General features: G+C 48.5%; 1 protein-coding gene across 1 annotated transcript; it reads right to left on the minus strand.

The window, feature by feature from the left end:
• Positions 1-6,713: 6,713 nt before the first annotated feature.
• LOC104074945 (galactosylgalactosylxylosylprotein 3-beta-glucuronosyltransferase 1-like) lies at positions 6,714-9,940 on the minus strand. Its single transcript, XM_009575256.1, has 4 exons — positions 9,829-9,940; positions 8,942-9,480; positions 7,305-7,601; positions 6,714-6,800 (listed from the first exon to the last, which is right to left on the minus strand). The coding sequence occupies exons 1-4, from the start codon at positions 9,938-9,940 to the stop codon at positions 6,714-6,716; spliced, it is 1,035 nt and encodes a 344-aa protein (XP_009573551.1).
• Positions 9,941-13,533: the final 3,593 nt, after the last annotated feature.

Consider the following 13,533-nt stretch of genomic DNA (forward strand, 5'->3'; position numbering starts at 1 on the left):
AGCCTGGAATATCAGCTATGTACATCCATGCTGTCCATACAAGGTCTTGGTCTTGCACGATTCAGTGACTGACAGAATTTCCTGATTCACAGAAACTCTCTTCCGCAGGGCCAGGCTGGGGCAAGAATGGAGCGATAGGGTTAGTCGTGAGAGCAGGCTCCGACCGGCACTGAACTGACAGTGCAGTTCATATCACTGGAATCCAGGTCCCCCATGGGAAAACCAGGAATAATAATTTTGCTTTCTTATAGGGATGCAGAGAGAACAACTCTCTAAAAACACGTGTGTGGAGGGCATCCTTTGCAATGGGAATAGACCCTTGCTACCAACACACACTGGCAGTGCCAAAACGCTGTGTAGGACCTGTGTGAGATTAAAGGCCAGGGAATTAATCACCATATCCCCTCCTGTTCATACGGGAACGCTGCCCATCTTGGAGGGGAAAATGGGGGATCATAAGTCCTTTATTCCCTCACTCTTGCTCATTCATTGAAACCACAAAGAAGTGGACTTAATCTTGATGTAATGCTGGGTGGAAGCATTGAGCCCACCTGTTTGGTGGCAGGGATGGATTGGCAAAGCCCACTGGAGTGCAAGGCCTGTTACCTCCTGCAGAGGACAGGACACAAAGCTCTGACAAACGGAGAATGAAAAGTGTTTTGTAGATGCCAGGCTTCCTTCATGCTATGCAATGCCAGTATGCCAGACCCTTGCTCTGTAAGGACCTTTCTAGGGCCCAGAGAAGACACCGCTTTCATGGCCCGTTCAGTATTCCTTCACGCTGAGATGGATGGCAGGGTGGCCTTGTAGTGCTGGGTGTGTTCATCCAGAAAGACCTTGGCCTAAGGCTCACTAAACGCAGTCTCCATTTCTCTATTTATTGCCTATCCTTTGATTTCTCCTGCCTTCGTCTCTGACAGGAGGCATCTCACCCCCTTTGCCCTCTCCTGTGCTTTAGTCTCCCTCCCATAGCAGGATGCACGGCCGCCCGTTTCCCATGTGAGGGAACATAGACCGACTCCCTCTGTCAGACACCCTGCGAAGAGCCCCCTTCATGGAGGCTTCCTGAGATCCCATGGGGACTATCTGCTGAGTGAGGCACTCCTTTGCACATGTTTTTACCTCGCTATGATTGCTTGGGAGCCAGAAACTTAGTGCCACCCACGTCTCTTGCATAAAGGAACTGTAATTCCCTTCGCTGTACTCCCCTCCTTGCTGTGTTTCTGATTATTTTGCCAGTTTCAGACACCATTATAAAGAAACCCCAGGGAGCGCAGAACATATGACATTCATCGGTGAACACCAAGCTCTGCTGTTCTTCTGCGAGAGTCTGTGGCGAGGGGTGAAATATTCATTCTTCATGAACGTGTCAGGTGATCTAAGCTAAAAAACAAAACTAAACAAGGAATAGGCAGAGAAGAATTCTAGTATAAATAAATCAACAAATAAATAAGTCTCCTGCCAGCCCAGAATTTCTTGAGCAGGAGAGGATTCAATTGCTCATAACTTTCCCCCAGCTGTGAAATCCTCAATGTGTTTTGAATGCCTAAGTGAAGCCTTCACTCATGGCCTGAGTGAAGATGATTTTCAAAATGTGCTCAGAAGGGTTTCTGGGTCATTCAAGAAATCTTCCTGGAAAAGTCACAGCGACACCACTCCCCACGCACACACATGGTACCAACACTTGTGCTTTTAATCCAGTGCATCCTTCCTTTGGTCTTCATTTGCCACCTCCTCATTTGTGGGCTGCTCTCCACCTGGCTGTCTTCCTGTTTTATTGAGGGAGAGGGAAACCCTTCCACATGACGCTGTCTCCTCTCTCTTCACAGGGCCACACATGCCTTTCAAAGTTCAACTGGAAAAACTTGTCACATTTGCTATTTCCGTTGTCATCTATGTGCTCAAGATATGTTTCCTGATGATGTCTCTCCACATTCCTCGATGTTCTCACAGGAGATGAGCACAGGCTGAGGGTTCCTCTTCTCTGAGCACTTTTCACCCACCTCCACCCCAGAGAGGTGTCTTCCTCTCTGGAGGTCTAGGAAGCAAGTCCATATGCGTGATCCAAGGCTACTGAAGTGCCTGACAGTGCTGCAGCAGGGTTCCAGGCTAGGAACAACACTTTCAAGTCCACCCATCTTTGCCCATGCTTTCTGGTCTCTGCAGTGAGACGTGGAGGCATAGCCTTTGAGGTACAGTACCTGCCGGGTCTCCCTGAGCGGGAGAGGAACTTTATCCAGAGGGCTCTGGGCGTGGGGATCTGGGACGGCATTTTCCAAAACAACCTTAAGCGAGGGCAGTTCAAGTTCTCAGCTGAGGTGTAGGCACCAGATCCCTTCTGAACTCCCAAACCCAAAATGAGGAGCTTCAGCACAGCTCCCTCCCCAACACTGAAGGCTGCTCCGTGTAGGTATCTGAGTGCATCCTTCAGAGGGAGAGCCTCTCTCAGGCTAGCTTTGTTTTAAAGCTGTTTTGAGAGCATACCAACCTCAGGCCGACAGGTCCACGTTTGTGCTTTTGTGACAACTCGTCCTTGAACCACTGCAGCTCGCAGCTGCTCTACTGAAGCTCAGGTTTGACAATAGGCCAGGAGGCATCTTCAGAGGCACGCGCACCCATCCTGGATTTAAGCCTCTGTGCTGGCACAGCCGAGAATGGAGATCGCATCTAATCAATTTTAACGAATGGTTAAAAACACAGAGCCCGCAGGGGAAGGGAAGCACTCCTCTCCCAGGTGGGGAACGGGAGCCAGGGCACGAAGTCAAAGGTGAAGAGCTGTAGGATCGCAGGGCACCGCATCAGCTCTGTCCCTGCTTGTTACCACCTTTCAGGCAGTGGGAGCTGATCGGCGTGGCTACGTTTTGGGATGTTTATCATCCTCCAGCGGTGGAGTAGAGGGCCGGGCAGAACAGGCAGTGCACCCAGCTGCTGTAGTTGCTGACAAATTTCGGGAATGATCACTGCCCGCTGCCTCTGTCAAAACAAACACAAGATGAGGTAAGAAGGAGATAGAGGTGTCGATACCACATCCAGTACAACAGGGCAGGAGACGCATCTCCAACAGGATTGTCCCCTGGCTCAGGTAGACACGAGGCAGGCAACAGTAACCAGGTTCCTCAACCACACCACGCACAGCTTCAGGCTGGGGATATGGCTGAAGAGCTCCTTGTTCTATCCGTGCTACAGAGTCCTAGCTGGGATATTTTATTTACGAATTAGAAAAAGTTTTTGAAGGATTTTCTTTTCCTCCCCATAAAATCATTATTTTAACCTCTCTGATATTTTTTTAAAGAAAGAGCAGCAGGATGAGATCTGAGGGTCCCTGTTCAGTCTGTCTGGAAGCTGTGAAATGCAGGTGAACTTCTTTTCCTGTTTCCAAATATCACAAGGCTGCAGGAGTCCTATGCTAGCCTAAGCAAACTCTTCTCTCTCAGATGCCTATAAATAGATGTTAGCAATAAGAATAGGTAGGTTTTATAACACCACTCTTGAGCGATAATTTTCAGGGCTTTAACAAAGAAAAATACAAAGCGAAATGAATTTCCGTCTCCTGCTCTCAGAAGCCAAAGCCCGTGTTTCGAAGAGGTTTCGATACAGTCAGCAGGGATGTATGCTGTGATAGCTTTTGGTTGCTCTGTGGCCCATGTTGCAATACAGACAATCCCAAGGATTTCCCCCATCCTCCACATTTCCCTTCCTACTCTGCATGTCCCCACGGTGTTTCTCAGAGACCAGGCTTACGGCCATTTTCCACAATATCTCCACAGTGAAAGCCTTTGTCCAGCTGAAGATGGGCTCAGAGATCCCCTTTTTGTCCCTCCTGCTCCTCTGCTCCCCAGAGGCTGGGGAAGTGACTGAGGATCTCACCCCTGATCCTCAATCCCAGCACATCTCAGATCCTGCCTAATGGTTCTCAGGGCAGCAAAAAAAGCAGAATTTCTAGTGCAGAAAAGAAAACACTTTCCTTTTTTTAAATGTTGAGCTTTTTCTTTTTGTTGTCTCTCGTGAAAAGCAAAACCCTGATGTGTCTTACTGCTCCCCCTTTGCAGAGCTGCTCTGATTTGGCATGTGGAGTTTTCTCCCCCAGACTCACAAAAACTGCCACGGTTCAGCTGGGCACAGCTAAGGGTGGTGGGAATGCAGGCAGGGAGGAGAGCGGACTCCAGCTGGGACAAAATAACTGCTATTAATGCAGCACCCGTTGAAGCCCGATCTTCGCAGTTCACATGATCAGCAGGTCCCTCTACACTGTGTCTGTGGCAATCCACCAAGTAGGCACACGTGCCAAGCAGCCATGCAAGTGGTCCAACTAGGGATTAACAGAGCACCAAATCCCGCATCAAGTAATGTCTGCCTGGCTCACATCTGCAGGCGTTAAAGGGGAAAGAGGCCTCTGGGAAGTCTGGGACTTGACTGGCTCAATCTGATCCTCAACGAGGACTAATTGCCAGGAGGAAAAGACAGAAATATTCTCCCTATTGCGTCTAAGAACAGAACATCCTCAGGGGAGCAATTTTACCTCTTTTTTTTCTCACCGCTGGCTTATCTAGATCATGTCTGTCAAGGTTCTGAAGCTCAGCAGCCTCCAAAACACTGTAGCCGTCAGCAGAAATCTCAATTTAAAACTGTAAGGGAGGGAATCTAATGATTTTGCTTGACTGCCCAGTCAGGCAATTTACCTTGCGAGAGTGGATGCCACCTGCCCACTTGGCAGGTCAGAGCAGCTGCCCCACATGGCAGACGTTGGTGCAGAAGGGATTGTGATCAAATTCTCTGCTAGTGCAAGTGGGAAAGTTCCTTCAAAATCTACACAGCTGGCCCAGCTGAGACTCTGGCTTGAAAGCACCCCGAGAGGATGGCTCTGGATAAGGGTGTAAGTCCTGCTGGTGAATGGGTGGCAGTGTCTTGATCTCTCAGACTGATTGCTTCCCATTCCCACAGCAAATGACTTATGGGGAGCCATTCCCGTGAGAATCCATAGCAGGTGTGTGGCATTTCTCATGGAGGATGGCTGAGTGTTTGGCCGGGAAAAGAGGGTGAGGACAAAAGAGCAGATACATAAATGGCACATTTATGAAAACGTCACATCCACACTCTGCATCTGTAGCGGAGCAGTCATCCCCTCCTCTGACAAGTAGGCAAGGCAGGTCTAATCTGTCTGAGTTTTTATAAGCCTGCTCATACTTTACAAAGTAAGTAAGTCAGACCAGTTAACTGGATTCTGAGTCCTTATGAGCTGAGTTTGGGCAATTGTAGCTTTAGCCTACTGAAGACCCAGCATGGGTGGGTACGTAAAATGAGCTCGTTACTGCTAGTGGATTCCACAAAAGCACACGTTAAAAGAGGGGCTGCTGCCTAAGCATAGGTGTCGAGCATCATTTACGGATCGCTAGGATATCTGAGCTATTAATGAAAAGCTGGCAGATACGGCACAGAGTTTGTGCCCTACAGGAGGGCCAGGTAGGCTACCCCAGGGTCCTTATGGGTGTCTATGTTTAGGCAACTGATTCCTGTCCCTCCTGTCTGCTGCTGGGTGTGCAGGTGCTGGGATGGCTTTGCACTTTGTACGGCTGTCACTCAGAGATGATGAGACGATGTGGAAATGCTGTATGCAGCTACTAGTAATGCACACAGCAGATCACTGCAGAAGTTAAAATACTCATGACTGCCTGTATAAAAGCTGTCAGTTTTATTTGCACTGGTAGAGCTGAGCTGAGGTGTATATTGGGGTCAGGACTGAAAGCAGCCCTGAAATATCTTCCAAAGTAGGAGTAAATCATTCAGCATCCTGTGTCTTGCCACAGATATAAGTCATTCCAGAAAGAGCTGGGTACTCCCAAATTGGATACCTGTAATCTTTTGGGACTTTTGGGCTAGGAGTCTGTCAAGGACAGACATTGGGATCAGAGGGCATGGCAGCTGGCAGAGAAGGTCATAGCTCCTCTGAAGCCTGTTCTTCATCAATCTCTACTTCTAAGAACATATCACTGATCTCTGATACATTCCTGCCCTCACCTGTGGTGGTTGCCATAATCCCTCCTCCTGAAAAAAGACCAGAAGGGCACTCCTAGTGCCTTCACTATTTCTCCTCAGCAGCAGATGTATTCCTAGCTCTGGTAATGTTGGTACCAAGCCCCTCAAACTCTGTGGCAGCCTGTGTAGATTGCTCTTTGTTGGTTCCTGTTTTGAGGTTGTCTAAGTTCCCATCAGCCTTTCCCTGCTGCATCCACACCACAGTTGTTCATTTAGGATAAAAACTGAAGGTGGATGCATGGAGCACTGCAGAAGTGGCAGGGCTGCTGGGGAAAAGTTCGTCTGCAGGAGTGTGATCTCTTTCCTCACACTGTAGGACAACTCCCACATTAAAGAGCATTTGGAGCCAGCAGAAATAGGGGAGCAAGGAATTTGGCTTGTCATTGTTACTGAGTGGAACCATGGGATTCTTTTGCCACTTTTCTCTCTGACTGTACGCAGGCAAAGCTTCCATGTGGACTTCAAGGAGGCTTGAATGAGTATGAAATGCAGACCGTAAGTGGGTAAAGATGAGGATCTACTTCTTGTGCAAAAGATGGCATGGTAAGGGAGTTACTAGGACAATCATATATGCAGTCTTTGAGGAAATAAAAGCATAAATAAGGAAACAGGTACAGATTATTTGCCTTGCCAAAAACAATAAAGACAAGGGTACTCACACCCTGGAGCTGGCTCTCTGCTTACACCTCTACTCTGGGGTCTGTAAATCCACGCTTGCCTTCGTTAACCAAAGTGGGCCTCTCAGTTCTTGTGTGCCAGACCAACACCTAGAGGGAATCACAAAGAGTTTTCAGGGGCTCTGGATGCCATGGAAATGCCGAGGGCAGAGCATCCATCGGGTGGGATCCTGAGCAACCTGGGGCTTGCAGTTGTTTGAAGCATGTGATTCAAAGGGGTTGAACCTGGGAGAGACTTCACGGCACATGAAACAGTGACAAGGAGGAGGGATCGTTCTGGACCGAAACCCCAGACTCAACCCTCTGCCAATCCTCCTGGATTTTGGAGAAGCAATCTGGGTGCGAATTGTACGGCTGAGGCTCTTTATTAACACAGTTAGAGTGCGTAGCACTAACTGTTCCTCAGCGCTGTCTGAGCTTTGCATCTGTGAAGAATTTGGCAAGCTGTGCCCGTCTGTCCCAGCACTGTTTGGCGCTGATGTGTGCCAGCACAGGGCAGGCACAGTGGAAGGTGGAGGAGCATGGCAGGAGGCTGCAAAAGCAGCCAGGACCCAGCAAGGAGAATGTATTTTCAAGGTCTCTTGTCCTGCTCACCTTTGTGCAGTTGGCTGCTTTGGGCTCCAGCCCATCCATAGTCACTAGATCCTTTAGCAGACTGGTTTCCTGGTAGCCTCCTTTAACTCCCTCCAGCTTGAAACTGGCCTGAGGCTTCTCCAAGATCAGCTTGATGCTGATAGCAAATCCAGCCATATCAATAGCAAAGGGCCGGTTAGGGTCAAATACGGTTTTCCAGCCCACCACCTTCCCTGCTGGGCTCACTTTTGGGGATTCATATCGCAGCCCCCCAACGAAAGCCACTGGCCAGACTGACACCCTCCTTGTGTAGCGCATCTGTGTGCCAGAAAGAAACAGTGCTGTGAGAATTCAACTCCGCAACGTTTGTCCCACCCCATTACTATACCATCCTCCGCTTTCATTGGCACCTGTCCTCCCCCGTTGACTTCCCACACAATCACATAGCTCTAGGCAGCACGAGTTCTTGTTCACCTGTGCTACTGCTTGAAGAGCCACAGCTTGCAAAGCCACAAGGCTGTTTTAGCACCTTCTCTGAACACCAAACTCACTGCTTTTCCATGCCCACGTTCAGACCCTCAAAAGAAGGAAAACCTTTGGTTTTCTGATCTCATCTGAACTTTTATCATTTTTTGTAAAATTTTATCATTTTTGTAAATGCCAAACACAACTTCTACTGGGCCTCTAGCTCCGTATTATCAACTCCACCCACTCCAACTTCACCCTCATGCAAGTAATCTCCCTCCCTGACTGATGCATCTTTGTCCTCATTTACTGCAAATTCCCCCCACCCTTGTTCTTCCATCCATGGCTACTGCATAAAAGAGTGGGATTTTACTGAAATTGTCAGAAAAGACGTGGAAAGAAATAAGAAAGGATGAGCTTAACAGAGATAAAAAAAATTCTGAAAACTGGAAATGTGTTCTGATGCGTAACTCTATATTTCAAGTGGTGTAGTACAGTTTGGCTTAAATTGGTGACAAGGGAGTTTACTGAATAATTGTTTTTGCAAGTGTACAATAGACTTGACATTTCACAAAAGCTAGCTTTTCCAGCAGAAGTCTGGGCAAGCTTCTGTGATCCCAGCCCTGTTGTGGTGGCTGGCACTCAGAGTACAGAAAGGCAGCCAAGGAAAAAAGGTGGATTAGAAAGTCAGTCAACTTTTCTAACATCCCCTACCCATTACACCCCTACAACAGTGCAGATTTACGCTTTGCCAGAAGTTTGTCTTCGGTGCTCATTTAAATCAGGTCAGCTCTCCCCGAAGAGAGGTGTAAATTCTGGAGTATGTATCCTCTGGTCCCTGGCAAACGGGGCTCTAGCTGGTGCAACGTTGTGTGAGTGGCTATTCACATCTGCAGCCCACACCATGGCAGATGTGCTCTTTGCTCTTTCAGCCCTTTAGAGCATGGCTACTGGGTTTGCATAGCTATGGGTTTGCATAGCTATAGGTTTGCATCTGCCCTATATCCAGCTCCCACTGAGTACACGGCAGGAGAGGAGGGCTCTAGGCAACATGCCAGAGCCCTTGCCTCCCAGTTGATGCTAAAAGTCCACATGGTAGCCCTATCTTAGAGGTCTTTGCAAGTGCACCTGGCCTTAAGAGGCTTTGCAGCTGTATCCTGCTTTTCTGTCCCATGTAATTTTATGGCTCTTACCTCTTCAAAGAGCTCCAGGCTGTAGGTGTTATCATCATCGGCAAAATACACTACCCCTTCTGGCGGTGCAGTGTTGCTGAAGCTGTCCCTCAGCCAGTGCAGCCCCAGGTTTCTCTGTAGTGTCCCTCTTGGGGTGTGGGATGGGATCCAGGACAGCCCCAGCTTCAGACTCTTGGGTGTCTCCACATTGAGGTGGGTGAAGTTGAGCCCTGCCTTCTCCAGCAGGTTGGATACCAGGTTGGTCCTCCGGGGCGAGTCCTCCACCACCACCCAGTGCAGGTTCTGTACATGTAGGAAGGTGTTGGCCAGACGGGTCAGCTCAGCTTTTTGCACTGGCCGGGTGTAGGTAGGGGTGATAACAAAGATGGTCGGCAGGGTGTCTGACCATGGGGGAGGCCTGGAATACACATAATTCTGGATGATTTTAGGCGTTGCCCCTATGCTTTGCTGCTGCCGAATGCATGATGGGAGGCCTTCTTCTCTCAGTGCAGATGTACCATTGAGGAGAGCTTTAGAGGTCACGTTCTCATCTGTCTCTTCTGGGACAAAAGGAAGGAAGGAAGGAAGGAAGGAAGGAAGGAAGAAGAAGAAAGATGTTAGACAATTAATCACTGCCAAGCTGCCTCCTCTCCAGGGAGTGCTGGGGACACATCTGTCTGGAGTCGGTGCTCAGCACATCAGCATCCTCTCCCCAAAGCCAGCCTAAGGTGCATGTTCAACGTGCTCTTAAGAACAGTTTGTGTGCCTGCTGTAGGCAAACCCTGAGGGGACCTTCAGGCAAGTTTGTCTTTGTTTAACCCATCCCATCAGAAAGCGTCTCCTACCAAGGGTTCGCACCAGCAATCATCACAACCACAGCACACTGACAGGACAATTCTTGCACTTACTTCTCAGCAGGCTGAGGTAGCGGGTGGTTGGGTACTGGTGCCACAAGGTTAGGAGAAGAGCCCATGGCAAGGCGATCAGGAGCGTGGTAAGAAGGTTACGTCTCCTCAGCATGCTGCAGAGAGCTTCCAATGCCCAGGCATCTCTCTACCTTTCAGAGCAGAGAAAAGATTAAAGCCTCCGAAATATCAATCACCACAAACACTAGGACAGTAAGTCTAGAGGCCAAACTAATAGACTGAGTTTGGCTTGCTTGGAGGGAGGCATGATAAATGTTGGGCCCTGGTCCAGCAAAGCGTTTGACTAAGTATAAGTTTACAAGGAACCCCATTAACATTGCAGGCCTGAGCCATTAACCAGCTGCCCTGGCCAATTCCTGTGCTATTGAATAGAAGCTTTTATCTATTTTTGTTGCTATAAAGAACCTCCTGCTGCCCCATGATGAACCCACTGTCCTTAGAGTTGTTCATGTTGCTGATTCTGAAGCCAGAGAGGACTGTTATTTGCCCCTTCTCCGGAGCTGGTATTCATTCCTGAGCTTGTGGCGACCATTTAATTTGCTTCTTTTGTAGAATTTTTTAAAACTGTGTGCAAGATTTGTGTTCCTGCATCTGCAAGTGGACAAAACAGAAGATGTCAGGGATCCTCAGGATAGCCAGCATCTCTTTCACTCCTGCAGTTTTAATTCATTCTGCTTATGCAGATGCATTGAGGCAGTCAGTGATGCCTACTATCACCTACTAAGTTTTGCACGAAATTCCTGCCTCAGTCATTCCACAATGCTGGTGATACCGGCTGAAAGTTTAATTATTCCACATCCCTTTCTATTCCTGGCTTGCAGTGTTTGACCACTGCAGCATTTAGTTTAAATCACAGACTTCAGAATACTTTAATTTTTCTTAGCATTTCTGTAATGTACCTGATCATGAGATCTGAGGAATTGCAACATTTGTTTTTGAAACTCCTTCTATAAGGTGAGAGGAACTAAAAGAAAATAAAGAGAAATAAAGGACAAAAGTGTCAGGAATAATCAACAACAGAGGTTGGCTTAGTTACAGATGGTCCAAGCTACAGTAGTCCTGTACTTGATTTTTCACAATTGTTGAGCACCTTCAGCTCCCACTAGTTAATATGATTAATGAGCAGTCAGTCTGCCTGGAAATCAGATCCTTGGTTTCTCAAGGTAGCCATGCCTTCAACAAAGTATCCAACATTAATGATCAGTTTGGCAAATACAGACTGACGTACTTGGACGTCTATGCAGACCACTTGTTCAGGGACATAACTCATCCCTGTGTATAGTCATCGTGTGATGAGATCCCAGTCTTGGGTCACCTGTTTGAAAGACCCTTAACAGCCTGTGTGCAGTAAATCACATAAGCATGAGATCCCAGAGATGACTTCTGGAAGTCCAACGTCAAATGGGCTTGCCTAGTGCACGTGCTGCCTTCTGCACACTGTCAGGAACATTTTCCTCCAACTTCTAGCTTCTGCTTTGGTCCCTCTCTGGGTTAACAATCTCCTGATACTGTTACTACACACCAGCAACAAAAGCAGTGCTCCAGAAAGAGGGATCCACTTCTGCTGCTGCAGAACAGCAGCCCACGGAAACACTGAAGGGTACAGAGCAAAGTTACTTGTTACTATCTGAGGACTTTCTGCTGTCACTCTAAGCAGGTTGCCTGATGTTTGACAGCTGGATTTTATTCCCCTCTGCCTCCTGGTAATCTCTGTAATCTGTTTCCTCTGGGATTACCTTTCTGATGCCAAATACTTCTCCTGGTGGACTTCCTCGCTACCACAGCGATACTCACTAGGAGGCTAAAGGGAGCATAAAACTTTCATAAGCCTCCTGCAGAGAGATTTCTGTTGGAAAACTACAGTCGCACGCCCTGGGAGCTGGAGAGCTGCTGAAGGGCACAGCCCCACCAGGCCCTCTTGCTCTCCTAGGCTGAAGGCAGTTTGAGGGAAGAGGGCGATGGCATCACTCTGATACAAAGGACGGAAAGCAGGTTCAAATTGGTTGTCTTTAAATTCCTGCTTCGCCAGGGATTTCCTAGGTGTACTGAAGGCCAGTCATCTAAAACCAAGGTCCTCAAAGGGACGTAGGCACATTGAGTGCAAAGGAAACTCCTTTCCCAGGATCTGGGCCCAGCAGCTCCTCATCTGTCCAAAGGGGAAGAAGGATTTCCCTGCTTCAACCTTAGAGAATTGTGTGAGAAGAAACACGACAACTGGTCCAAAAGGGCTCTGCTTTGCAGTGACAGCAGCCACATAGTACTCCTGGAAGGTATCAGGGGATGCTATTCTAAATTCATCCTCTGGGACCTTCTTGGGACTTGTCTTTAATTTTTTCCCTGACATTTTACCTTGGTCTCCTGACAAAACAAGGATTATGCGATTGCAGGGCTCATCAGTGCTCTGCCGCCAATAACTATCACACCCATTTCAGCCAAATCTAACACAAGACTAGCCTGTCTCAGCAAGTCTTCTGGCAGGCAAGTAGATACTCACAAGCCCTATTAAGGAAATTGCTGCAACGTGAGCTCATTCCTTGTTAGACAGCAACAGTACCACACCGGAGCAATCCCTCTAGGGAACCTGTCTCCACTGATCCCCAAACCAACTGTTTGTGGTAATAACCTCTAATGCGACTTACCTCCTCACTCAGGGAACACCGTGGTGGCTGTTCCTCTGCTTTCAAGCTATGCAAAATGGACCAAGAAGTGGGCCAAGGAACCTGCGTGGCCAGGGGCACACAGGAGTGTTTTGGTGATGCCAGCAGGAGCCTTGCACAGCAAACATGCTGGCTCTGCATAACTTCGTTGCTTTCTGATGGCTGGGTCCAGGGCAGGTACAAGTCTCTCTTCCAAGCTTTAGTGCTGAAGGCATAGGTGGTTGGTAAGCTACAGATCTAGGCTGGACACAGGGCAGGATAGTGTTACCCACACCAGGGGCTGCTTTCCCTCCAGGAAATCCCTTCCCTTACCAGCATAGCAGCACAGAGCGAAGCTTCCCGTCACTCAGGGCCGTGAGAACAGAGCCACCAAAGAAATCCAAGGAGGGCTCTACACTGCCTCGTAACAGCAGCAAACACCTAGGTCCACCCAGGCCCTGGCTCGGGGTCATCACAGCTCCTTGCTTCCTCTGGGATGCTTGCAATTATGAATGTCCCTGCACTAGAATCAGGCAGCCAGTGTTTTTTCCCTTTAATAAAAGCCCTTAATTATACAGGCACAGTTTCTAGGCAGCGGGGCCTGCTACTGCTGCGAACTCAGGTCGCTTCTGGAGGGAAGGAGAGGAGGAGGCGGCAGTGGCAGCTGTGTTACCAAGAGAGCACAGAGGAGAGTGGATTAGAGTTAGAAGAGCCTTAACGAATACCCTTTCTAGTTCTTTCTCCTCCTCCTCCTCACAGCCAGCCCTGTTCATGCTTCCCGAACACTGCAAACAAGCGGAGATGCTGTCTCTGTGTGCAACTCCCCTGGTGCTCCTTGCTCATTTATTTCTACATGCACCTTCTCTCGATTGCTTTTCCAAAGCATGCAATGCTGAAGAAGTTAAACCCCACATAAAGCACCAGGTCCTTGTGAACCTCACAGAAGAGTCCGACTTCAATGCTGTTTTCAGAAAATCTGTCTTGGACTACTTTATTTTCTCTTTGAAAGCTTACCTTCTCTCCCCCACTGCCGCCCCCTGCATCCATCATG

This window comes from Fulmarus glacialis, unplaced genomic scaffold (assembly GCF_000690835.1).
Source record: "Fulmarus glacialis isolate BGI_N327 unplaced genomic scaffold, ASM69083v1 scaffold18933, whole genome shotgun sequence".
NCBI lineage: Eukaryota > Metazoa > Chordata > Aves > Procellariiformes > Procellariidae > Fulmarus > Fulmarus glacialis.

Coding starts and splice junctions, on each gene's coding strand:
- LOC104074945 (XM_009575256.1), bottom strand. CDS start 9,940: ATGCTGAGGAGACGTAACCTTCTTACCACGCTCCTGATCGCCTTGCCA. Junction 7,602..8,941: donor GCCTGGAGCTCTTTGAAGAG/GTAAGAGCCATA, acceptor TCTGGCACACAG/ATGCGCTACACAAGGAGGGT. Junction 6,801..7,304: donor AAGCAGCCAACTGCACAAAG/GTGAGCAGGACA, acceptor GATTCCCTCTAG/GTGTTGGTCTGGCACACAAG.